Below are 27,621 nucleotides of genomic sequence, written 5' to 3'. Positions count from 1 at the left end.
AAATTACAGCTAAACACAAACACCGCAAAAATGTAAAAATAGCCTTGGTCCCAAACGGACAGAAAATGGAAAAGTGCTGTGGTCATTAAGGGGTTAAGCAACTTTCTAATTTACTTCTATTACTTTCTAATTTACTTCTATTATCAATTTTTCTTCGCTCTCTTGATATCTTTATTTGAAAAAGAAAGCATCTATGCTAAGGAGTCAGCAAATTGTTGGTTCAGGACCATGGACAGCACTTGTTTATTGGTGCTGTCCAATCAGCAAGGACAACCCAGGTTGTTCACCAAAAATGGGCCGGCATCTAAACTTACATTCTTTCTTTTCAAATAAACATAACAAGAGAATAAAGATAATCTGAGTAAATGAGAAAGTTGCTTAAAATTGCATGCTCTATCTGAATCACGAAAGAAAAAAATTGGGTTCAGTGTCCCTTTAAAATTGATGACTGATTTGCAACATGAACATCAGGATCCATAATCATTTTGAGAATCTTTAGAAAAAGAAACAATGGAAGGCTTCATTTATTATTCTGCTTCAGCCTGTTGAACATGGGAAAAACTTATAATGCAAAGCTATCCCACACTGCACAAGTTCTTATTCTCACTACAGAAAACACAATTCTTTGACCAAGTTGATACAAGTGGTTCTGAGATACAAAAAAAAAAAAAAAAAAAAGGAAATATTAGGAAAATCGGCCCTAGCCCAGTATAAAGCACACACCTGACAGTCTTCAAGGACTGATAACCTGGGGTGTCTACATCAATAGAGTGTGGCTATTCAGAAACTGCTTATAAACATGCAGCATTACACACATTAAAAGAAGGTTTAAGTTGTCACTTTGTAAGGCTGTACGCTGAGGAAGAAACTATCTCCATTCTCTGGTATTTAGTGGAGTAATCAGCCCTCCTGGATAGCTCTATTAGTGTGTGCATGTGCAGCTTTCATGGCCTCAGGATGGCCCTGCATGTGCAGACACTGCCAGGGAAAACATGGTAATCATACTAGAACATTAGGAACATGAGGAAGCCCAGCTGCCCCTTTGTGCAGCCATTGAAGCCTTTTCCAAGGGGAGACATCACAAAGCTTAACAGCAGCCTGAAGTTCCAACTACCTTTGCCAGAATGTGATTCCTGGGGGTTAAACAATCTTCCTGTTATGTAAGGTTAGGAAAAGGAGAGGGACAGTCCTATCCAACCTTTGATGTACAAAAATGAAAGTGTGTCTAGTAAGGCTAGCCAATGGGAAAGTGGCTCTGTTCATTCCCTCTTAGAGGATATGGGTCTCACCTAGTGATTATTATAGATAGACTGTTCATGTATCTACTGTAGCCAAGAAACAGACAGTGGTGACTAGTGAATGTTTTATAGATAACCCCTTGATTAGCGATAATTTACTGTTCAACATTTTAGTGTATAATTAATCTTAATTCCTATGCTTCTAGAAAGATCTAGAAGAACTATATTGATACAGTCAATCCTAATTTCCATAATGTGTTTGGTCAATTCATTTACCCTCCCCCCCAAAAAAAGCTGCCTATTGTTCATGTCATATATTAATATCTATTAGCAAAGATAAAAGGTTTATTTAGGCAAAGCTATAATTATTAGTAAGGGAATGGATCTCTCTTCCTACAAACTACAATGTGTAAAAAAACTGCAGCCCTGATACCGAAACATATACTGTACTATTTAGGTATAACAAGGAAAAGGTGGCATAATGAAATCCGTTATATAACTAATAAATAAAAATAAATCTTACGCTGTATAAGGGGGGGGGACATTTGCAGCAAAGCAAAACACATTTAGCTCTATTAGTTGTGTTCCGTATTTGCCGAGTCTTTTATAGGTAGTCTCTTGGAAAACCTGAGCCAGTTTCAGGTAACTGAAGAAAAGCGTGTGGCTCTCCCCCATCAGACAACACGGGCTCTCTCAAAACAAGCACATGAATGTAAGTTTACAGAAACGGTTAGGGAAACCATTTTGTTAGAAATCATTTGACCAGTACATTTATCAGCAGTCCTCAAGTCATAGCTTTTTTCTTTTTTTTTTAAAGAGTATATTACTCATTTCAATGGCAATAAAAGAACAATTGTTTACAATATCTGAACTAATCCAAATGCAGCATTAGAATCCAGGGTAAAAACATGGCAAATGCCATGTGTGTTAGAAATGAACGACTAAAAACCTTCAAAATATAGGAATATTAGAAATGCGCGCACACAAAAAAAAATGGTTTAATATTTTGGGTGCTAGTAACACACACAGTTATTTTACCCCATTCATTAGCAGAAAAAGATATGAAGCCGATGTTTAACCTCTTGTCTGCAGGTAACCGCTCTATAACTACTTGACGGCCAGTAAAACACAATGACAACCTTTTAAGGACCATTAAATACAGCACAACTGCATAATCAATGAGTGCATAATAAAAAGACAACATAATAGTACTTGTTGTAAATTTGAAATGAGAAGTAGATTTTTTCTGACATTTTAAAAAAACATAATTTATGTAAGAACTTACCTGATAAATTCATTTCTTTCATATTAACAAGAGTCCATGAGCTAGTGACGTATGGGATATACATTCCTACCAGGAGGGGCAAAGTTTCCCAAACCTTAAAATGCCTATAAATACACCCCTCACCACACCCACAAATCAGTTTAACGAATAGCCAAGAAGTGGGGTGATAAGAAAAAGTGCGAAGCATATAAAATAAGGAATTGGAATAATTGTGCTTTATACAAAAAAATCATAACCACCACAAAAAAGGGTGGGCCTCATGGACTCTTGTTAATATGAAAGAAATGAATTTATCAGGTAAGTTCTTACATAAATTATGTTTTCTTTCATGTAATTAACAAGAGTCCATGAGCTAGTGACGTATGGGATAATGACTACCCAAGATGTGGATCTTTCCACACAAGAGTCACTAGAGAGGGAGGGATAAAATAAAGACAGCCAATTCCTGCTGAAAATAATCCACACCCAAAATAAAGTTTAACAAAAAACATAAGCAGAAGATTCAAACTGAAACCGCTGCCTGAAGAACTTTCCTACCAAAAACTGCTTCAGAAGAAGAAAATACATCAAAATGGTAGAATTTAGTAAAAGTATGCAAAGAAGACCAAGTTGCTGCTTTGCAGATCTGGTCAACCGAAGCTTCATTCCTAAACGCCCAGGAAGTAGATACTGACCTAGTAGAATGAGCTGTAATTCTTTGAGGCGGAGTTTTACCCGACTCAACATAGGCAAGATGAATTAAAGATTTCAACCAAGATGCCAAAGAAATGGCAGAAGCTTTCTGGCCTTTCCTAGAACCGGAAAAGATAACAAATAGACTAGAAGTCTTACGGAAAGATTTCGTAGCTTCAACATAATATTTCAAAGCTCTAACAACATCCAAAGAATGCAATGATTTCTCCTTAGAATTCTTAGGATTAGGACATAATGAAGGAACCACAATTTCTCTACTAATGTTGTTGGAATTCACAACTTTAGGTAAAAATTCAAAAGAAGTTCGCAACACCGCCTTATCCTGATGAAAAATCAGAAAAGGAGACTCACACGAAAGAGCAGATAATTCAGAAACTCTTCTAGCAGAAGAGATGGCCAAAAGGAACAAAACTTTCCAAGAAAGTAATTTAATGTCCAATGAATGCATAGGTTCAAACGGAGGAGCTTGAAGAGCTCCCAGAACCAAATTCAAACTCCAAGGAGGAGAAATTGACTTAATGACAGGTTTTATACGAACCAAAGCTTGTACAAAACAATGAATATCAGGAAGAATAGCAATCTTTCTGTGAAAAAGAACAGAAAGAGCAGAGATTTGTCCTTTCAAAGAACTTGCGGACAAACCCTTATCCAAACCATCCTGACGAAATTGTAAAATTCTCGGTATTCTAAAAGAATGCCAAGAAAAATGATGAGAAAGACACCATGAAATATAAATCTTCCAGACTCTATAATATATCTCTCGAGATACAGATTTACGAGCCTGTAACATAGTATTAATCACGGAGTCAGAGAAACCTCTATGACCAAGAATCAAGCGTTCAATCTCCATACCTTTAAATTTAAGGATTTCAGATCCGGATGGAAAAAAGGACCTTGTGACAGAAGGTCTGGTCTTAACGGAAGAGTCCATGGCTGGCAAGATGCCATCCGGACAAGATCCGCATACCAAAACCTGTGAGGCCATGCCGGAGCTATTAGCAGAACAAACGAGCATTCCCTCAGAATCTTGGAGATTACTCTTGGAAGAAGAACTAGAGGCGGAAAGATATAGGCAGGATGATACTTCCAAGGAAGTGATAATGCATCCACTGCCTCCGCCTGAGGATCCCGGGATCTGGACAGATACCTGGGAAGTTTCTTGTTTAGATGAGAGGCCATCAGATCTATCTCTGGGAGCCCCCACAATTGAACAATCTGAAGAAATACCTCTGGGTGAAGAGACCATTCGCCCGGATGCAACGTTTGGCGACTGAGATAATCCGCTTCCCAATTGTCTACACCTGGGATATGAACCGCAGAGATTAGACAGGAGCTGGATTCCGCCCAAACCAAAATTCGAGATACTTCTTTCATAGCCAGAGGACTGTGAGTCCCTCCTTGATGATTGATGTATGCCACAGTTGTGACATTGTCTGTCTGAAAACAAATGAACGATTCTCTCTTCAGAAGAGGCCAAAACTGAAGAGCTCTGAAAATTGCACGGAGTTCCAAAATATTGATCGGTAATCTCACCTCCTGAGATTCCCAAACTCCTTGTGCCGTCAGAGATCCCCACACAGCTCCCCAACCTGTGAGACTTGCATCTGTTGAAATTACAGTCCAGGTCGGAAGAACAAAAGAAGCCCCCTGAATTAAACGATGGTGATTTGTCCACCACGTTAGAGAGTGTCGAACAATCGGTTTTAAAGATATTAATTGAGATATCTTCGTGTAATCCCTGCACCATTGGTTCAGCATACAGAGCTGAAGAGGTCGCATGTGAAAACGAGCAAAGGGGATCGCGTCCGATGCAGCAGTCATAAGACCTAGAATTTCCATGCATAAGGCTACCGAAGGGAATGATTGTGACTGAAGGTTTCGACAAGCTGTAATCAATTTTAGACGTCTCTTGTCTGTTAAAGACAGAGTCATGGACACTGAATCTATCTGGAAACCCAGAAAGGTTACCCTTGTTTGAGGAATCAAAGAACTTTTTGGTAAATTGATCCTCCAACCATGATCTTGAAGAAACAACACAAGTCGATTCGTATGAGACTCTGCTAAATGTAAAGACGGAGCAAGTACCAAGATATCGTCCAAATAAGGAAATACCACAATACCCTGTTCTCTGATTACAGACAGAAGAGCACCGAGAATCTTTGTGAAAATTCTTGGAGCTGTAGCAAGGCCAAACGGTAGAGCCACAAATTGGTAATGCTTGTCTAGAAAAGAGAATCTCAGGAACTGATAATGATCTGGATGAATCGGAATATGCAGATATGCATCCTGTAAATCTATTGTGGACATATAATTCCCTTGCTGAACAAAAGGCAATATAGTCCTTACAGTTACCATCTTGAACGTTGGTATCCTTACATAACGATTCAATAATTTTAGATCCAGAACTGGTCTGAAGGAATTCTCCTTCTTTGGTACAATGAAGAGATTTGAATAAAACCCCATCCCCTGTTCCGGAACTGGAACTGACATAATTACTCCAGCCAACTCTAGATCTGAAACACAATTCAGAAATGCTTGAGCTTTTACTGGATTTACTGGGACATGGGAAAGAAAAAATCTCTTTGCAGGAGGTCTCATCTTGAAACCAATTCTGTACCCTTCTGAAACAATGTTCTGAATCCAAAGATTGTGAACAGATTTGATCCAAATTTCTTTGAAAAAACGTAACCTGCCCCCTACCAGCTGAACTGGAATGAGGGCCGTACCTTCATGTGAACTTAGAAGCAGGCTTTGCCTTTCTAGCAGGCTTGGATTTATTCCAGACTGGAGATGGTTTCCAAACTGAAACTGCTCCTGAGGACGAAGGATCAGGCTTTTGTTCTTTGTTGAAACGAAAGGAACGAAAACGATTGTTAGCCCTGTTTTTACCTTTAGACTTTTTATCCTGTGGTAAAAAAGTTCCTTTCCCACCAGTAACAGTTGAAATAATAGAATCCAACTGAGAACCAAATAATTTGTTTCCCTGGAAAGAAATGGAAAGTAGAGTTGATTTAGAAGCCATATCAGCATTCCAAGTCTTAAGCCATAAAGCTCTTCTGGCTAAGATAGCCAGAGACATAAATCTAACATCAACTCTAATAATATCAAAAATGGCATCACAGATGAAATTATTAGCATGCTGGAGAAGAATAATAATATCATGAGAATCACGATTTGTTACTTGTTGCGCTAGAGTTTCCAACCAAAAAGTTGAAGCTGCAGCAACATCAGCCAATGATATAGCAGGTCTAAGAAGATTACCTGAACATAGATAAGCTTTTCTTAGAAAAGATTCAATTTTTCTATCTAAAGGATCCTTAAACGAGGTACCATCTGACGTAGGAATGGTAGTACGTTTAGCAAGGGTAGAAATAGCCCCATCAACTTTAGGGATTTTGTCCCAAAATTCTAACCTGTCAGGCGGAACAGGATATAATTGCTTAAAACGTTTAGAAGGAGTAAATGAATTACCCAATTTATCCCATTCCTTAGCAATTACTGCAGAAATAGCATTAGGAACAGGAAAGACTTCTGGAATAACCGCAGGAGCTTTAAAAACCTTATCCAAACGTATAGAATTAGTATCAAGAGGACTAGAATCCTCTATTTCTAAAGCAATTAGTACTTCTTTAAGTAAAGAGCGAATAAATTCCATCTTAAATAAATATGAAGATTTATCAGCATCAATCTCTGAGACAGAATCCTCTGAACTAGAAGAGTCCAAAGAATCAGAATGATGGTGTTCATTTAAAAATTCATCTGTAGAGAGAGAAGATTTAAAAGACTTTTTACGTTTACTAGAAGGAGAAATAACAGACAAAGCCTTCTTTATGGATTCAGAAACAAAATCTCTTATGTTATCAGGAACATTCTGCACCTTAGATGTTGAGGGAACTGCAACAGGCAATGGTACATCACTAAAGGAAATATTATCTGCTTTAACAAGTTTGTCATGACAATTATTACAAACAACAGCTGGAGAAATAGCTACCAAAAGTTTACAGCAGATACACTTAGCTTTGGTAGATCCAGCAGGCAGTGGTTTTCCTGTAGTATCTTCTGGCTCAGATGCAACGTGAGACATCTTGCAATATGTAAGAGAAAAAACAACATATAAAGCAAAATAAATCAAATTCCTTATAAGACAGTTTCAGGAATGGGAAAAAAATGCCAAACATCAAGCTTCTAGCAACCAGAAGCAAATGAAAATGAGACTGAAATAATGTGGAGACAAAAACGACGCCCATATTTTTTGGCGCCAAATAAGACGCCCACATTATTTGGCGCCTAAATGCTTTTGGCGCCAAAAATGACGCCACATCCGGAACGCCGACATCTTTGGCGCAAAATAACGTCAAAAAATGACGCAACTTCCGGCGACACGTATGACGCCGGAAACGGAAATGAATTTTTGCGCCAAAAAAATCCGCGCCAAAAATGACGCAATAAAATGAAGCATTTTCAGCCCCCGCGAGCCTAACAGCCCACAGGGAAAAAAGTCAAATTTTTGAGGTAAGACAAAATATGATAATTTAAAGCATAATCCCAAATATGAAACTGACTGTCTGGAAATAAGGAAAGTTGAACATTCTGAGTCAAGGCAAATAAATGTTTGAATACATATATTTAGAACTTTATAAATAAAGTGCCCAACCATAGCTTAGAGTGTCACAGAAAATAAGACTTACTTACCCCAGGACACTCATCTACATGTTTGTAGAAAGCCAAACCAGTACTGAAACGAGAATCAGTAGAGGAAATGGTAAATATAAGAGTATATCGTCGATCTGAAAAGGGAGGTAAGAGATGAATCTCTACGACCGATAACAGAGAACCTTATGAAATAGACCCCGTAGAAGGAGATCACTGCATTCAATAGGCAATACTCTCCTCACATCCCTCTGACATTCACTGCACGCTGAGAGGAAAACCGGGCTCCAACTTGCTGCGGAGCGCATATCAACGTAGAATCTAGCACAAACTTACTTCACCACCTCCCTTGGAGGCAAAGTTTGTAAAACTGATTTGTGGGTGTGGTGAGGGGTGTATTTATAGGCATTTTAAGGTTTGGGAAACTTTGCCCCTCCTGGTAGGAATGTATATCCCATACGTCACTAGCTCATGGACTCTTGTTAATTACATGAAAGAAAAAGGAATTTGCTGCCCCCCTGTATCATGCGACAGCCACCAGCCAATCGCAGACTCTTGTGCATGTTTAAAAATAGCTTGTTCCTCAGAAAGTGTACATATGAAGAAACTGTGCACAATTTGATAATGCATGTAAACTGGAAAATCCCTTAAAACAATGATTTTATAAGAACTATGAAAGTTTCATTTTGATTTTTATGTCCCGTAAATGCACGGAAAACGCACACAGAAAAAGTGTTACATTACATTTAAAGAATGTTTGATTTAACCCCTTAATTGCCCTTATTTGTCTCTACTATTTAAATGATTAGATCTCTAGGGAACATTGTAAGATTTTAATGAGTATATAAATGGTGTCCATATTGTTACAGAGAAGGTTAGTGGGTCCTTATGACTATTTTAACCTCAGCCATGGTATAATGCTGACCTAGTCAGTAAGCAAGCATATAACATATATGGAAACAAACGGGGTAATATTCATTTTATGTATTTCTCTGTTAAATTGTTTTTATGTGTTTAACCTTGTAAACAATAACATGTAATCTTGTTATTTATCTATTCTTTAATAAATGTGTGATGGTTTAAATAGTTGAAGGTAGTATGGTTGTCTGTGCCTGGAGGGTTTAAAAGATATACAGTACGGTATATGAAATTCGTTTGTACAGGGCCGATTATTGATATATTTATATATTAATTTTTAGACGTGAATGGTTTTTAACATAAGATCCTTTGGTTATTTAAGAGTAATTTCTTACAACATGATCCTCTAATTCTCTCTCAGTCTGCCAATCTCAGCTTTTATTTCTCTAACCGCTCTATGAAGTTTTTCAGAATCTGTCGGCATACACAGCGAGCTAAAGAGAGGAAGTAAGTAGAACAGTGATGTCCAAGCGCAAACAGGTGTGTTATATGGCTGTGTAAGAGTTTAATTGCAAAGGGTGAGAAGTCCAACTGTGACCGGCACAACGCTCCCATCACAATACCAGAGAGTTAGAGTGGTATTTCATGGTCGCCAGACCTTTTTTTTTAGCTGCCATTGCATCCTGCAGTTGTGGAACCATAGCAAAGATACTTAAGAAAAACCTTGACTTATCTGTCAAATAAAATAACGTGCCAGAATCGTAAACAAGGTTATATTATTTGTAGGAGTATAAATATTATTATGAATACTAAGCTCAACTGCACATATACCTTAGATTTTTTTAGGTTGAAGAGCCACATCAGAAATCCACCCACCCACAAGTTACACTATAAATCTACAAGCTCTCTCATGTTTTAAAGCAGTTGCAAGCTCTAGTTCTAGAATTAGTATTTTGTGGAAAGTCACAATATGCCACACAATAATATAGGCACGAGGCCACAAGGGTCACTGTTTTTTATTTTGTATTTATTTTGTTTTAAATTTATAAAAAAAAGTACAAATGTTCTAGAAACACAGACAGCTGCAAATAGATCAAAATCTTCCATTCATCCAATCTCTAATCTTAGACATTTACAATTAGTTTTGATATGATTTATGAAAATCACTTCATTTTAATTAAAATGTACACATTTTTAATATTGTTTATCTGTATAGCACCATTAAATTCCATGGCGCTGCAATAGATTATTTCATCTTTTTAAAAGCATGTTGATTTACGACATAGAATAAAGAAAGGATAAAATATATACACAGTCACATTCCCAATTCTATTTGTACTAAATATTCCTGGTCTTATAGGACAAATACAATCTTTCATGAAGTAGTTTCTATATTTTTTATTGTCATTAGCAAGTTTTGAGGATCAGTTCTTCATTTAATGTACAAAATATATGGAGTTGCACACAAAAAACAAAAAAACAACAACCGACAACAACAAATGCCATATTAAAATGCCCATGTTGTGGAGTGTAATAGCAATAGGTACAGCACAGCCTTACCTTTAACCAGTGTGTGTTTATCAGTTGGGGAAGATCTTGCAAGTACACGAAGTTTAGGCCAAATTTTATCTATCCGTTCTTGCTCAATCTGTTAAAAATAAACCCAGTTAGCAACAACTGAACTGAAATAAAGTAGTCCAATGGAAGCTCATTTGTACAGTAGTAACAGAAGAAGTGAAATGCTAGTGATCCATAGAATATTGTATACATGAGACCAAGGAATAGTGTGTGCACAGTTCTGGATGCTGTATTCGGATGATTAATACAATAAAACCAAAGCATTTAGGGTATACTTATTAGGACTACTTGTTCTATTGACTATCACAATGTATATTTCTATGTGGCACAACAAATACATTTACCTCTCCTTTCTCATTGCGTATTCTCCTGTTAAATTCTTTGCCTTCTATACAAAGGAAATCTTCTCCAGGGTGAAGGATGCCACACTTTGTGGCAATAGCACGTGCTGTGTTTATATTGTCCCCTGTAACCATCCGAACAGTAATACCCGCACGCTGACATTTTCTTATTGCTTCAGGTACCTTTAAAGTTTTGGAGAAGGGATTTTAAAGTTTAATTTTTAAAACATACCTTTGTCCTATTGTACTAGCAACACACTCCTTTGTTTTTCCTTGCTAACTACAATTGTTAATAGCTAGTGGTCCGCATAAAACCAACAAAAAACATTTGCATAATGTGCTTACCTCTGGTCTTACTGGATCTTCTATTCCTACAACAGCAATACAGGTAAGCCCACTAAGAATATCATTCTCATTTTCCCAATCTGGCTCGTGCTCTCCAGCAGGAAAATCTCGGTAAGCCAAGCATATAGTCCGAAGCCCCTCAGAAGCCATTGGCTCAATTACACGTTTGACCATATCATCTCTATCCCTTGGCCTAAATACTTTGGATTCCCCATCTGTACTAAGAATTTTGAAGCACCTAAAAGGGGGAAAAAATATGTCCATTGTCAATTATGTTTTTTTTAAGCATTAAGCATACATTTTTAATACAATTAACCCCTTGGCAAACGACGACGTGTCATACACTTCCTACAAAAAGTGTCAGTTATGGACCAAGGACGTGCCTGACACGTCCTCCGGTAATCTGAGCGTTGGAAGCGATCAAGCTCGCTTCCAGCCGCTCAAACAGTATTGCAGTGATGCCTCTATGTTGAGGCATCCGGCAATACTGTTCCTGACTGCCAGGCTCCGTTTTGATTGCTCCCACGGAGCAAATCACTTCCGGTTTTCGCTCCACGTGGAGCCCGGCAGTCAAGCAGAGCATCAGAAGCCATTGGGCAGGCTTCTAATGCTCTGACAGTGTGCTGAGTGCCTCAGTGGGTCGAGGCACTCAGTAAAATACAATTAGTAAAAAATAAATAAATTTAAAAAATATATATATTTTTTTAAAATAAAAAAGCCCCATATAGCCCCCCCTCCCCATGTGGCTTCAAAGATGGCAATGCCCAGTGGATCATGTCTGATCATGTCAATATTAGTAAATATTGACTCTGACCAGTGTGGATCTCCCTCCCTCTCCGCACTTGCGTTTTTGTGAGAGAGAGATCTGTGTTTGGGAGAGAGAGATTTAGATAATATATGTGTTAAAAATTGTGAGACCCAAAGGTTCTTTTGAGAGCCATCAACCCCCACTTTTTTGCTCTGTGCATTTTTCTAGGGTTTCATTTTTTTTTAGTAATTTTTTTTATGAGACCCAAAGGCTCTTTTCAGAGCCATTTAGTTAATTTAAATTTAAATTTTGTGTTGATTTTTTTTTTAGTAATTTTTTTTTTTTCTGTGACAGAAAAATAAATCATGTCACAGAGAACATATAGTGCTGAGGAGGCATACGCCTCTATGTCTGACTCAGACCCCAATTTTGGCCAATGCCATATGCTGCTAACCCCCCAGGAACCCCCCCTGCCAGAAGGAGACGTGTAACTCCAGCTGGCATTGCTGCTGAAGAGTGGGTAACGTCTCATCACCAGAGGCCAGATATCCCACAATTCACTGCAAATCCTTGCATCAATGTGTATGTGGCAGGATTTAGCCCCCAACAGTTTATGGGGGGTTTCTGGGCAATAATGTATTGGGGAATATTGTTGCCCAAACTAATTTATATGCCCATCAGTTCAGTGTTGCAAAGGCTGACACTTTTTTGGCAAAGCAGCAATGGGCCCCCATCGATGTGCGAGAATTAAAACAATTCTGGGCATTGCCTATGCTGATGGGCATCATAAAGAAACCCTCCATCCGCTCCTACTGGAGCAGTAGCTCCATTTGCTCTACCCCCATTTTCTCCCAGTGTATGTCGAGGAAGAGGTATGAAATGATTCTACATTTCATGCACTTCAGCGACAACAGCCTGTGCCCCCCCCCTAGGGAGCATCCCCAGTTTGACAGGCTGTATAAAATATGCCCCTTTCCACTTTTTCCTGGAAGGAATATATGCATGGATGAATCCCTGATGAAGTATAAGGGAAGGCTGGGATTCAAGCAGTATATTACTTCCAAACGCTCAAGGTATGGAGTAAAGGTGTATACGCTCTGAGAGAGCAAGGCTGGGTATACTCAGGCCTTTCGGGTGTACGAGGGAAAGGATATCCACCTTGACCCTCCAGGCTACCCAGAACATATGGATACCACTGGCAAGATTGTCTGGGACCTGATATTACCCCTGATGAACAAAGGGTACCACTTGTATTTAGATAATTTCTATAAAAGTGTTCTTTTGTTCAAGCTATTGTATTGTTTTGATACAGTAGCTTGCGGAACAATTCGAAAGAAACGCTCAGGTTTCCCAATACAACTTGCACGCACCCGGCTACGAAGGGGGGAGACCTCAGCTCTGCGCCAAGAGGAGCTGTTGGCATTTAAGAACAGAGACAACAAGGATGTATACCTTCTTACCACCATCCACACAGAGAGGACTGTGGAGGTATCTGTATGTGGCAGAGCTGAAAGCACAATGAAGCCAGTGTGCATCAAGGCTTATAACTGGCATATGGGTAGGGTTGATCTAGCAGATCAGCTGCTGCAGCCCTACCTAATTATGCAGAAAACAACGGCCTGGTACAAAAAGGTTGTAATTTACTTAATGCAGATTGCAACCAACAACGCTTTTTTGTTGTTCAAAAAAGCAAACCCCGAAATAAAACCGACTTTTTTATAGTTTTAGGTCCAGATCATTTCGGGGATTTTGTACCAAGATGCACCTGCTCCCCAGGCAGTGATGGGAGGGAGCAGAGTCGGGGCTACCCATTTTGTTTTTTAAATCCCCCCTACTGCGGCGAAGCAGAATCCTCAGAAAAAATGCAATCTGAACCAAGAGGGGACAGGGAAAGGACACGGCCTTTTACTGTCCTGGACAGCCTGGACTCTGCATTGGGGACTGCTTCAAGCGATATCACACACTGGTAATTTTTTTTTTTTTTACATTTGCCGTTGTGTTTTTTTGGGAGGGTTTTTTGGTTACATTTACTGTTACTAAGTTTGTTTTTTGGGGGGCATGGGTGTACTCAGGGGGTCTTGCAGAAAACAACCTGGAGTGTTTTCTTGCAATACAACAGGCTCTCCTAAATCATAGTCAAAAAGCAATGTACAGTATGTGTAAAAATGAAAATTTAAAAATTACCACCAAACACTTAAATTGGGGTATGTAAAAAGGTCCCAAAAAAGATACGTTAAATGTGAAAAAAAATCACAAACATGTCAGAAGTTTGGCATTGCACCCCCCAAAGAAGCCAACAAACCTATGCATAGGTGGTATCACTGTACTCAGGAGATGTTGCTGAACAGATATTGGGGTGTTCTTTGGCAGTAACACATAACAGGAGCTGAGAATCCATGTCTATCTTCACATTCCGATTCATCCAGACCATCATGGACATATAATGACCTTGCTGAACAAAAGGCAAAATAGTCCTCATAGTCACCATCATTCAAAAACTTCAGATCCAGAACTGGCCTGAATTAATTTTCTTTCTATGGGAAAATGAATAGATTCGAATAAAACCTCAGACCCTGTTCCTAAAATGGAACTGGAATTATTACCCCTGAAAGCTCTAGATCTGAAACACACTTCAGAAAAGCCAGAGCCTTCATCGGATTTGCTGGAACGTGAGAGAGAAAGAATCTTCTCACAGGAGGTTTTACTCTGAATCCTATTCGATATCTTTGAGAGATAATACTCTGAATCCACTGATTTTGAACAGAATCTGCCCAAATGTCTTGGAATAATTTCAATCTGCCTCCCACCAGCTGAACTGGATCGAGGGCCGCACCTTTATGCAGACTTGGGGGCTGGTTTTGGTTTCTTAAAAGGCTTGGATTTATTCCAACTTGAAGAAGGTTTCAAATTGGAACCAGAGTCTTTAAGGGGAAGGATTGGTTTTCTGTTCCTTATTGTCAAAAAGAACGAAAACAATTAGAAGCTCTAGATTTACCCTTAGATCTTTTATCCTGAGGCAAAAAAACTCCCTTCTCCCCAGTGATAGTTGAAATAATTGAATCCAACTGAGAACCAAATAAATTGTTACCTTGGAAAGAAAGAGATAGTAATCTAGACTAAGATACCATGTCAGCATTCAAAGATTTGAGCCATAAAGCTCTTCTAGTTAAAATAGCTAAAGATTTAACAACAATTTTGATATCAAAAATAGCATCACAGATAAAATGATTAGCATGTTGAAGCAAACTGACAATGCTAGACAAATCAGGATCTGTTTCCTGTTGCGCTAAGCTATCCAACCAAAAGGTTGATGCAGCCGCAACATCAGCCATAGAAATGGCAGGCCTGAGAATATAGCCAGAATATAAATAAGCTTTCCTTAGATAAGATTCAAGTTTCCTATCTAAAGGATCTTTCTTTTAAAGTACTGTCTTCCATAGGAATAGTAGTACGTTTGGCAAGAGTAGAAATAGCTCCATCAACTTTGGGGACTTTTTCCCAAAACTCTAATCTAGCCACTGGCAAAGGGTACAGCCTTTTAAACCTAGAAGAAGGAATGAAAGAAGTACCAGGCTTAATCCATTCCTTAGTAATCACATCAGAAATAGCATCAGGAACGGGAGAAACCTCAGGAGGATTTTATAAACAGAATTTAAATTTTTACTAGTTTTGATATCAAGAGGACTAGACTCAATATCCAAAGTAACCAACACTTCTTTTAACAAGGAATGAATATACTCAATCTTGAAAACATAAGTAGATTTGTCAGTGTCAATGTCTGAGGTAGGATCTTCTGAATCAGAGAGATCCTCATCAGAGGAGGATATTTCAGTATGTTGTCGATCATTAGAAATTTCATCAAATTTTATGAGAAGTTTTAAAAGACCTTTTACGTTTATTAGAAGGTGGAATAGCAGACAAAGCCTTCTGTATCGCATCAGCAATATAAACTCTAATTTAGCCACTGGCAAAAGATACAACTTTTTAAACCTTGAAGAAGGAACAAAAGAAGTACCAGGCTTAGACCATTATTTAGCAATCACATCAGAAATAGCATCAGGAACAGGAAAAACCTCAGGAGTAGTCACATGAGGTTTATAAAAAGAATTTAAAAGTTTACTGGATTTATTATCAAGAGGACCAGACTCCTCAATATCCAAAGTTATTAACACTTCTTTTAACAAAGAACGAATATACTCAATCTTAAAAAGATAAGATGATTTATCAGTGTCAATGTCTGAAGTAGGATCTTCTGAGTCAGAAAGATCCTCATGAGAGGAGGATATATCAGTATGTTGCTGGTCATTCCAAATTTCATCAGTATTATGAGAAGTTTTAAAAGACCTTTTACGTTTATTTAAAGGCGTTATAGCAGCCATAGGCTTATGTATCGCATCAGCAATATAATTTTTCATATCAACAGGGATATCATGTACATTAGATGTTGAAGGAACAACAGAAACTGTACTAGTACTGATGGAAACGTTTTCTGCGTGCAAAAGCTTATCATGACAACTGTTACATTCTACAGCCGGAGATATAATTTCATCTTACAACAGATACACTTAGCTTTGGTAGAACTGCGATCAGACAGCAGGGTTCCATCCATTGCGTCTGAGACAGGATCAGATTGAGACATCTTGCAAAATGTAAAAGAAAAAACAACATTAAAGCAAAATTTACAATTTCCTTATATGGCAGTTTCAGGAATGGGAAAAAATGCAAACAGCATAGCCCTCTGAGCATATAGTAGGCAAGAAGCGAATAGGAAGTAGGGTGAGAAAAACAATTTTTTGGCGCCAAGAATGACGCACGACGCAAAAGGAAGTTGAAATTTTTTATGGTGCCAACATCCGGAAATGACGCAACTCGCATCATAACAGACGCAACCTTGTGCAAGGAAACCTAAGACACTGGAAATGACGAACTTGCGTCATCAAAGACGTTCCTCCGCGGCAAAAATTCTCACGCCAAGAATAATGCAATAAATAGCATTTTGAGACCTCGCAAGTCTAATTTTGCCCGCGAAATTTAAAGAAAAAGTGAATTTAAAAAAAAAAAAAAAAAAAAAAAAAGGACTATACCCCAGGTAAGAAAAATAACTTACTAAAACATGCTTCCCAAACTGAAACTGACAGTCTGCAAAAGGAAATATACATAGACCTGACTCATGGCAAATAAAAGTAAAATACATATATTTAAAACTTTATATTAATACATAAAGAGCCAAACGATAGCTGAGTGTGTCATAAATAATGAAAACATACTTACTGAAAGACACCCATCCACATATAGCAGATAGCCAAACCAGTACTGAAAAAGTATCAGCAGAGGTAATAGCATATAAGAGTATATCGTCGATCTGAAAAGGGAGGTAAACCATAAAATCAATAGGCGATACTCTCTTTACATCCCTGTGACAAACACTGTACTCTGAGAGGAATTGGGCTTCAAAATGCTGAGAAGCGCTTATCATAGAAGAAATCTAGCACAAAATTACTTCACCACCTCCATAGGGAGGCAATGTTTGTAAAACTGAATTGTGGGTGTGGTGAGGGGTGTATTTATAGGCATTTTGAGGTTAGGGAAACTTTGTCCCTCCTGGTAGGATTGTATATCCCATACGTCACTAGTTCATGGACTCTTGCCACTTACATGAAAGTAATATCAACTTGTTACTAAGGGATCAACATCAAGTGTTTTTATACCTCAAACAAGACTTGTTTGAAACATATTGTAAAATGAAAAACAAACTAGGGTTTTTATATAGTAGAAGCCCAGGCAGACAGAGTATAATGCATTACATACAGCATACCTTGATTCATAGGGGCCAATTTATTATGCGTCTGTCCGACATGATCCGATCAGCGGATCATGTCCAACAGACATCGTTGAATGTGGAGAGCAATACGCTCTCCGCATTAAGCATTGAGCCAGCAGCTCTTGTGAACTGCTGGTGCAACACCACCCCCTGCAGATTCGCGGCCAATCGGCCACTAGCAGGGGGTATCAACCCGATCGTATTCGATTGGGTTTAATTGCGGCAATGTCTGTCCGCCTCCTCAGAGCAGGGGGACAGGTTATGGAGCAGCGGTCTTTAGACTGCTGCTTAATAACCGGTGTTTCTGGCGAGCCACAGGCCCTCAAGCTCCATACGAAGCTTGATAGATAGGCCCCATAGTGATAAACCGTTCACAACGTTTTCTTAAACCTAAACATTGTTTTCATAACTTGTTTTACAAGTTTTTTTTTTAGTTTTTTTTTTTTTAAAACACACAAATATATGTTGCAATTAATTCTAAAGCGTTTAGACACTGTCAGGGACAAGAACAAGATACCTCATTCAGACATGAGAAGGCTTGTCCACCAAAATATTTGTGGGAGCTGTTCTCGTCTCCCATCAAGCATGAGTGCTACATAATGCAACATACATTTAAACTGATTTTACTTAAAGATGAAATAAAATAGCTTCATGTGCAAAGACTTTCTAGGTCCCTTAACCAAACTGTATTAGCTTATGGCTCAGCATGCCATACAGTTTAAAAAAAAAAAAACACTTGAGAATAAGCTTTGTACCCAATAAATATAATGCTAAATTATTCTTCCACAGAAACATCTCTATTCCCAGTTGACCACCACTGGTGTAGGGCCAGGAACACGAAAATGCAAAAATAAAACGCTCCAATTTATGTTTTACTATTGTTCAAGATTTACTGTCAATGTAGTTTGCCGAATATTCAAACTAAAGCAGTTAAATTACATTTATTGCTTTTTCCCACGATTAAAAACCTTTGCAGTATTTATCATCCAATGGTACATACAATATAAGATAACCGAAACACATGGTTTATGTTTTATTTTACAAGAAATAGAGAATATGTAAAGTAAAACCGGACTAAAGTGAAAGGATAAACACACACGCGCCTGCACAAGGACCATTCCATAATCAATAAAAATAAAATACCAAAGTTAAAGGGATACTAAACCCAATTTTTTTTTATGATTCAGATAAAGCAGCAGTTTTAAGCAACCAATTTACTCCTATAAATTTTTCTTCGTTCTCTACGTTTTCACAGATCATCTTTGCTACTGTGAATTATTTTCACTTATTATGAACAATGTTCATTCCAACTTTTGCAGGAAGAGAAGGGTGACATTTTGTTCCCTTATGCTGCTTCCGGGGAGCAAAGTTCTATGTAGAATTGTACTTATATACTGCTCAGTGAAAGTACTGTCTTAAAATAACAATGCTGTAGTAAGGATGGAGACTAGCAATGTCACGTGAAGCTCAGCTAATATCCCCTTAAATAACTTTTTTTATATGTAATTTAAAATGCTTTATTTTATATTTTAAATGGGTTATTCACTACAGCGATTACGTGACACAGAGAAAGCTGGTCTTGCTATTGGATGCACACAAATATGCTCTTGCAAGATGACCTTGCAACTTATTTTCCCAAGTCCCAGTGCCATGATATCATTTACCCTTTCAACCATATTTTTAGGATTGGTCTGAACATTTCTAAAGTAATATACAACAAGATAGTACTTTATTCATGATTGTAGTCAAACTTGAAAGTGTTGTAAAAGGTAACACCACACACACTCAAACAACATACAAACAAGTTGCAACCCAGTAAACATGGTGTTGTGACCCAGTAATGGGTCCCAAACCGTGGTTTGAAGATTCCTGGCCTAGACAAATAGAACATAAAAGATTCCAGGCATACACACATGCTCATGCAACAGCACAATGCTTGAATCCTTTCTACTGGCAAATGGTAGGGCTTTTATATAAGTAACCAGATTATCAATTTAACACATTGAAGTTTAAATATAAACAGTTTAGTAATGCAAAGTGAACAACTTTGCCCAGAGAGCCAATGGATATATATATATATTTATTTAAATTTTTTTTTTTTTTTAAGAAGGAGGAAAAAAAACAAAAAAACTTTGCAATATACTTTTACTTCTTTTGCACCCATTTTTATGTAATTTAGCTCTACTAATTGTGGCTAAATGTTCTTTTACACTAGCATGACGACTGTGGTTAGTCTTGTAAACTGCAAACTCAAAGCCAGATTGGCTCCTCCAAATGGAGAACGTACTGCATGGAGTTTAGCTATTGGAAAACAAGTTTGGCAAAAATATGATCATTTGTTTAAAAATGTTCAGAGTTATACCAAGACAACATAAATTGATAATGTGTATGTGTGTGTATGCGTGTATTTGTGTATGTCCTGGGCCAATTACCATCTGTAACTGTGTTTTTGCAAGAGTGCTAGACTTTCTATACATTTATTTTTTAATTGGTTGACAAAATGCCAATGCAAGGGTAAGAAGTATATATATATATATATATATATATATATATATATATATATATATATATATATATATATATATATATATATATCAGTGACGTGCAGTGAGGTCAGAGGCTGTTGAGGTGGTGAGGCATTAGATATGATACACCAGAGAAACACATATACAGAGGGCCGCAAGTACCTCCAACAGGGCAGGTTTAAATTATAGCTGAACCAGTGCACTGGTGAAATAATCAGCTGATGGGTGAGAGCAAGTTAGTAACCACTGAGTTACTGATCAGCTGATTACTTCACCTGTGCACCGATTCAGCTATCATGAAAACCTGGCCTGATGAAGGTACTTGAGGACCATGGTTGAGAAAAACTGCACTAAAGCACCAGCTCATCGGAAATGTTTTGATTACCTGGAGAATAAAGCACACATACTATGCTCACTGACACCCATACACACTCACACAATTCTGTGGCACAAGTGCCAGTTACTAAGCAATTAGAATGATACACAATCTCTTCTCTACTCACTACTGTATTGTAAAAATAGAAATAATTTACCATACAAATTTTACACAAAGGACAAGTTATCAATACTGCCAACACAGCTGCTGCAATATGGTGCTCAAGAAACGCACGTGCACATCCCACTTAGGTATGCTCTTCAACAAAGGACACCAAAAGAATGAAGTACATAATAATAAAAGTGAAATAGAAAGTTGTGTGTGCAATTTCTATCTGACTGATGGAAATTTAATTATGACTTTCATGTTCCTTTCAAAAACTAATTTCATTTGCCGACATGGGGCCAGTAACAGTTAATGCTAATTTTCAAAATATAAATTACTGGAAAAGTCGATTAAAATAGCATGCTCTACCTTAATCATGAAAGTTTAATTTTAAATGTTCTCTTCCTTTGACTATGTGTTTAACCAGTTACTTTACAGTGGCATTATTTCTAAAAACATTTAAATGCAATAATTACATATATTTTTTAAAAGGAGTCATTATCTCCTTTTTATTAATATAAACTTGTTTAAAAGCAGCACATATTAAAAACACAATGCAACAGCTTTCAATTGATTTGTGAATTACAAGTTAACAGCAGTCTTTAAATAAATGGAGACACAGAGAAAAATAAAAATAGATACCTAATTGTACCTAATTAAATCAAATAACCATGAAAAAGGGAGTCTTAGCAATATTCAATGTCAAAAACTTTAGTTTAAATAATGTGGACACTGCACACTTAACTTCAAACTCTGGGTTTTAAATTATGGATTTAAATTTGAATTGACCCTTTGACTTCCTGTCAGTATTGGGTTATGCTCACTTACTGCCCCCCCCCCCCCCCCCCCGTTAATGAGATGTATCTGAACACAATTTGTGAATCACAAGAGATGTAGAATACTACGTTACTCTTCTGCTTGGTGTCATCTGTTCGTAGGTTACCTCAGCTTCCAGTTGTGTCACATGACCCTGCTCACTGCATCCTCCTGATTAATCTATATATCCTTCACTTGCTATTGGTACCAATTTTTGCTGCTAATATATTGACAGAATACAGATGGCGCTGCAGAACAGCTTTTCCTTTGACCCATGTACTGCAATGGAGAGAAGCGTTCCTGTACCTGCCTCTCCATAGCATTACATGAGGGGGGAAAATGGTGAAAAACTTTTTTTTTTTGGACTTTTTTTTTTTTTAATTAAAATTTAATTAAGCTTTGGCCCCATATGGCAGGGTACTCCTATGAGTGCACGTCCTTGAGATATATAGATATATATATATATATATATATATATATATATATATATATATATACACACTGTATATATACACACATACATATATATATATATATATATATATATATATATATATATATATATATATATATATATATACACACATACACATTTTAATTGGGCTGTATTGCCCCTATACAAACATCTAAGCTGCAGACAGGACATAATAAAGCTCCCACACAAGCAGAGTAGGGATAACAGAACAGACTTTAGGAAACAAGCACTCACATGCCTAACAAGACACTTGTAATTCCATTAGCTCAGAAAAACAATCCAGGCATCCCCTTCTCATTGACATACAGGAAGAACAAAAATAGTGGTTCAGGGCCTCTGAAATCTTTCCTTGCAAGCACCAACAGCTGGTATTTGCCATAGTCACTAAATTGAAATCTGAGAAATGAAACTCAATGCTACACAAAAAAAGTTAATTAAAAAAAAAAATATATGAACATGTTTCAGCTAACCAGTTTCATGAGGCAACAAAGTATGTGCAGTTACTTCAGAACAGCAGCAAGTTGCTTAAAGTGAAGGTAAACTTTGATAAATTTAAGCCCGTTTTTTAAAAATACTATTAAAAACAGGGGCACTTTTACAAAGCAGCCGTTTTGATTAAAAACTTACCTCTCTTCTTTGCACAGCCAGAGCAGCTTCCCCCACCCAGAGATCCTCTCTTCACATGTCATCAATGACTAATTCAGCATCCTCCAATCACGGCTTTCCCGCCAGGGTAGTCATTGCCTGAGGCCATGCCATGATTGGAGGAAACTGGATTAGTCATTGATGATGTGTTAAGATAGGATCTCCAGGTGGGGGAAGCTGCTCTGGCTGTGCAAAGAAGAGAGGTACTTTTTAATCAAAACGGCTGCTTTTTAAACTTTGATGAATGAAAGTGCCCCTATTTTTAATAGTATTTTTAAAAAACGGGCTTTCATTCATCAAAGTTTACCTTCACTTTAAGTATACACAGAATAAGCAGACTGTTACATTAGTAGCAAAAAGGTCAAAATCAAAATGTGCATTAATGAATTTCAGTTTTAAAAAAAAAGAAGCATTTTCGCACTATACTTCCATTAGCAAAAATGCTTCTAGTAAAAGTTATTACTGCTTTAATGCTGTGTGTGACTACAGCATCAGGCGATGGCGAGATTATCTAAGCGGTCTTGTTGATGCAAAGAGGTCCCTCAAAAGTCCATTTTAGCTTGAGAGCCGTTTAGCTATGCAGGTTCTGGATGTAAAGGAGACACACATACATTACAATATTTTGATGAAAAAAAAGCTCCTAGCGATTTTGCATGACTTCGCTCCATGCTGGCAAGTTATTTGTCATCGGTCTCTGAGTTTAAATGATATCAAAGTTGCTTCAAGATCCCAAAGAACTGGGGCACATAGACCACACCTGAACTGCCATCACCACCTGTACACATCTTCACAGCAACCGGAGCCAGCTGTCAGGCTGAATTGTGACCTTTAATGTTACTGCAGCACATTTCCGGGCTGTCTGAAGAAACACAATAGCCAGCAAATTCATCCTCTGTAAGCCAGGCACAAACAGGCCAAAACAAACCCCCAAGCACAGCTAATATGCTATAGAAAGCTTTGCTGGGAAACATGCTGTTTCATTTATTGTATGCTGAAATGACGTATGGCTAATAAAGATTGGTTGCCAATAAAGTAACTAAAAAAAAAAAAAAGAATTTTTATTGGTTATGACTTGTGTATGTCTAACAGGAAAACATAATTGATGCTTACCCAATATATTAATGTCTTTCATGGTCGTGAAAGTCCATGATCCATTACGCCTGGGAATTACTCTTCCCTACCACTAGGCAAGGATTCCCAAAGCCCAAGAGTCCTATAAAACCTCTCCCACCTCATACTTTAATCTGCATCCGCTGGAGGTGGTCAAAGAATGAAGATGTGCATTTGATTCTTCAGAGAGAGGGGTTCTCTGTCTATATTGTGGCCCATTTTCCCCCCAGAGTACAATTGCTTATCAGAGGGATGTATTTAGGGTATGGTTTGTGATTCTTTTTTCACCTCATGGGAAATTGATCATAAATCATCCATAATTGGTGTCAGAGACTTGTCTTTTGCCTCCCTCTATGGACCTAGAATATAATCCTATTTCATAAACCTCTGCTGATGTGTTTCAGTATTGGTTTGGCTGTACTGTTCATTTGCAGGTGGACAAGTGTATAGCCGAGCACAAAGATAAAGGAAAAGTAATAAGATCAAACAAAATAGTAGTGAAAAAAGGTGTGTGAAAAGGATGGGGGTCTTGTGGACACTCACCACCATGAAAGAAAATAATTGTATTAACATTTTTAAAGGGAAAATATCAAAACAACAACATATATGTAACTGTTCCAAGGCTATGTACATATATAACGAGACAAAGATAACCTAAACGGCTTATAGAGTGCCAAATTAGTAAAAATATAGTACTTACCCAAAGGCACTCTGCTAATGGAGAAAACCAGTAGGAAGCCAAGACCAGTGCTGAAACATAACATCAGAGGAACTGGAACAGGAGTATATCGATGAACCAACAGGCAGAGGCAAAGAACAAGTCCCTGCAAACCCCGTGGCAAGGCTTGTGACTATATCCCTTGCCATGAAATATGTCACTTCAAATACATCCCTCCAACAAATTTGTATTCTGCCGGGAAATGGGCTTCAACTCGATCTGAGAACCCCTCCCTCTGAAGAATCAAATGCACATTTTCACTCTTTGACCACCTCCAGCAGAGGCAAGACTAAGGTACTGGAGAGGTGTGAGGGTTTTATAGAGTTTGCAGGGTTTGGAAATCTTTGCCTCCTCCTACTGGTAGGGAAGAGTATTTCCCAGGAGTAATGGATCATAGACTCTCACCACCTGTATGAAAGAAATAATGCCTATATATATATATATATATATATATATACATACATACACACACACAAGAATGAAGTGAGGCACTTACTGGTCATTTCAAAAGGTGATATTTAATTCATGTGACGTTTCGGGGGGGACACTCCCCTTCCTCAGAAACATCACATGAATTAAATATCACCATTTGAAATGACCACTTCATTCTTGTATATTAACCTGTTGGCACCCTGGCAGATGATCACCAACTGAGAGTGCGCTTTATCATATATATATATATATATATATATATATATAAACATGAAAAGTATGCACGTGCATTTCTTAATTTGTTTGTGAAACAAATGATGACTATGGCCACAGACAGAGGATTTATTCATGCAAAAGTGAAACACACAAAAATTTGTGCAAATCCATATCAGTGTGTGCTGCAGTTTCATACTAATTTATCCAATTATGAAAATAGTCAAATGCTGCTGCCAGAAGCCATATTCGACATTCATTTCACTACCAAATGAACATGCCTAATGAAAAGCAATGGATACTTACTTTTTAAGGATAATCTCAGAGGCACCCTTGCTGAACATTCTGTAACTGCCATCAGTATTTTTCAAAACAGTGCTCATGGATTTGCGCACGGAATTAAAAGTGTACACTTTGAATAAAGTTTCTTCAGGGATCTCATTTCGTACGTCTTGGTAATCCCGTTTCAAATCCAATAAAAATCCCAGCAAGGAACATTCAGTTTTGTTACCAACATGACGAGGCAGGCCACCTTCCTTCTCAGGAGGCTGTAATGAAGAGTTTATGGTATAGGTTTATTTTTACCTACAATATACACATGGGAAAAAAACACAAATCATTAATCTTTCATTTCTTTTTACTTATTGTTGCATACCTCTCTGTACAAAACAAAAGGCAAACCGCCTAAACACATAGCCAAATAAGCTTCAAATACAACCACAATGGAAGCTCAAAACTTCATCTGTCTACTGGTGTCAATCTGGGTTCACCACTACATCATTTACTGTGGAATCTGAAGAGCTGTTTGTCTTCAACAAAAATCTGTATATAGACAATATATACAGTGACACATTCACCTCTAATATGTGAAAGCTAGGAAACTCTCTGCTCTAGTAATATCTTTGGGCACAATGTGGCAGCACTTTGTACAATAGCAATGTCATACAAGCAGCCTGTATAGGGAGATTTATAGTGAAGTAGCATCAGTCAGCCTATGATAAAAAATCAATGCTAAACTAAGCTAGTGCTGTATACCTAGATAAAAAAGTGAAGTCAGAGGTGTGGCTATTCACTGCTGTCACTCAGTACTGCCTGCTGGGGAATTCCTCTACATACCATTGCTATACACTGCTGCTACATAGTGATCAAGAAATGTGCATGCTCCTAAGAATACAACAGTTTGCCCTCATGTAAAAAGGGTGAGATTCAATAAAGAATACCAAAAGCAAAAGCTACAATTCCATGTCTCTTAAAGGGACACTGAAGCCATTTTTTTTCTTTTGTGATTCAGATAGCGAATGATATTTTAAGCAACTCTCTAATTTACTCCTATTATCAAATTGTCTTCTTTCTCTTGGTATCTTTATTTAAAATGCAAGAATGTAAGTTAAGATGCCGGCCCATTTTTGGTGAACAACCTGGATTGTCCTTGCTGATTGGTGGATAAATTCATCCACCAATAAAAAAGTGCTGTCCAGAGTCCTCAACCAAAAAAAAAAAGATTAGATGCCTTCTTTTTCAGATAAAGATAGCAAGAGAACGAAGAAAAATTAATAGGAGTAAATTAAAAAGTTGCTTAAAATTGCATGCTCTATCTGAATCACGAAAGAATAAATTTGGGTTCAGTGTCCCTTTAAGTATATATAGGGTAATTCGTGGTAAGCCACAAACCACATCTTTTATGCCTTTCAAATACAAGATAAAATGTTGTATTATGGACAACACGACTGGCTACTTAATGATGCAGTTCCTCTCAAGTGTTTTTATTCCCCAAGCACTACAGACAGAGCTTTCCTTTTCTAATACATTTTTATAATGAGCGGTATCATCGGATAAACAAAAACTGAAGAGAATTGGATTTCTAGGATACTGTGTTTGGAGGCACGTATGTAACATACTAATATATCCTACTAACATTTAGACCAGAGAGAGACAGAATAAATACTGAGAGGTTACCATGCAAATTACTCTTCTCATCTGTTCTAATCTGAAAGGGAACGACTGTTTGCCAATGCTCTCCTGAACTTCTCATCCTGCAAGGACCTCATGGTATAACAGGGCAGAGAGAGCAAATGCTATGAATATGAACAACCTATTGATATGAATATTGATTTGTTCACACTCACTGTTTCATTGTTAATGTGTGTTAAATATATGCATGCACAAGGTTACTGTAATTATGTATAACAATGTATAACATACATTTTCATGTTTGCCCATTTATTCTTCTGGTATGCATCCCAGCAAATGATATGTAGCACTTTACACCAAACAAACCTAAAAAATAAACACCTGCAAATATTTATCTTGGAGTATCTTATACAAATATGTGAGCTGTTTTGTTTGTGAAGAACTGTAAAAGTTGTAATACATGTATATGTCCACATGGTGACAATACTGTATAGCATTACATTATGCAGTGTGATAGACAGTCTTTAAAAATTTTGAATTTTTCATTAGTAAGCACATAAAACTTAAAAATTATCAGATTGACATAGTCTAATAAGACCATGACAGACTCATCCTAAAACCACTAAACTAAAAAAATATATACATACATCAAAGAACAAATCATTATTATTTTGTTTATTTGATATACAAAATAAGTCAATATACTTCGTGAAAGATCTGCAATAAGGTTGGATCCAA

The 27,621-nt window shown here is 37.5% G+C and overlaps 1 protein-coding gene across 10 annotated transcripts in view; it reads right to left on the bottom strand.

The window, feature by feature from the left end:
• ATP2B1 (ATPase plasma membrane Ca2+ transporting 1) overlaps window positions 1-27,621 on the bottom strand; it is a 413,071-nt gene that overhangs the window by 54,132 nt on the left and 331,318 nt on the right. For all 10 annotated transcript variants that reach the window (XM_053716915.1, XM_053716922.1, XM_053716914.1 and 7 more), the window contains 4 exons: window positions 25,279-25,520; window positions 10,989-11,226; window positions 10,647-10,826; window positions 10,285-10,372 (listed from right to left, as the gene is read on the bottom strand). In XM_053716915.1, the coding sequence (XP_053572890.1) occupies window positions 10,285-10,372; window positions 10,647-10,826; window positions 10,989-11,226; window positions 25,279-25,520 (748 nt within the window). The remainder of the gene's footprint in view (window positions 1-10,284; window positions 10,373-10,646; window positions 10,827-10,988; window positions 11,227-25,278; window positions 25,521-27,621) is intronic.

The sequence above is a fragment of the Bombina bombina genome, chromosome 6 (genome assembly GCF_027579735.1).
Source record: "Bombina bombina isolate aBomBom1 chromosome 6, aBomBom1.pri, whole genome shotgun sequence".
NCBI classification, from domain to species: Eukaryota; Metazoa; Chordata; class Amphibia; order Anura; family Bombinatoridae; genus Bombina; species Bombina bombina.
Note: the sequence above shows the minus strand (reverse complement) of the source record. Positions and strands in the feature narration are given on the sequence as shown.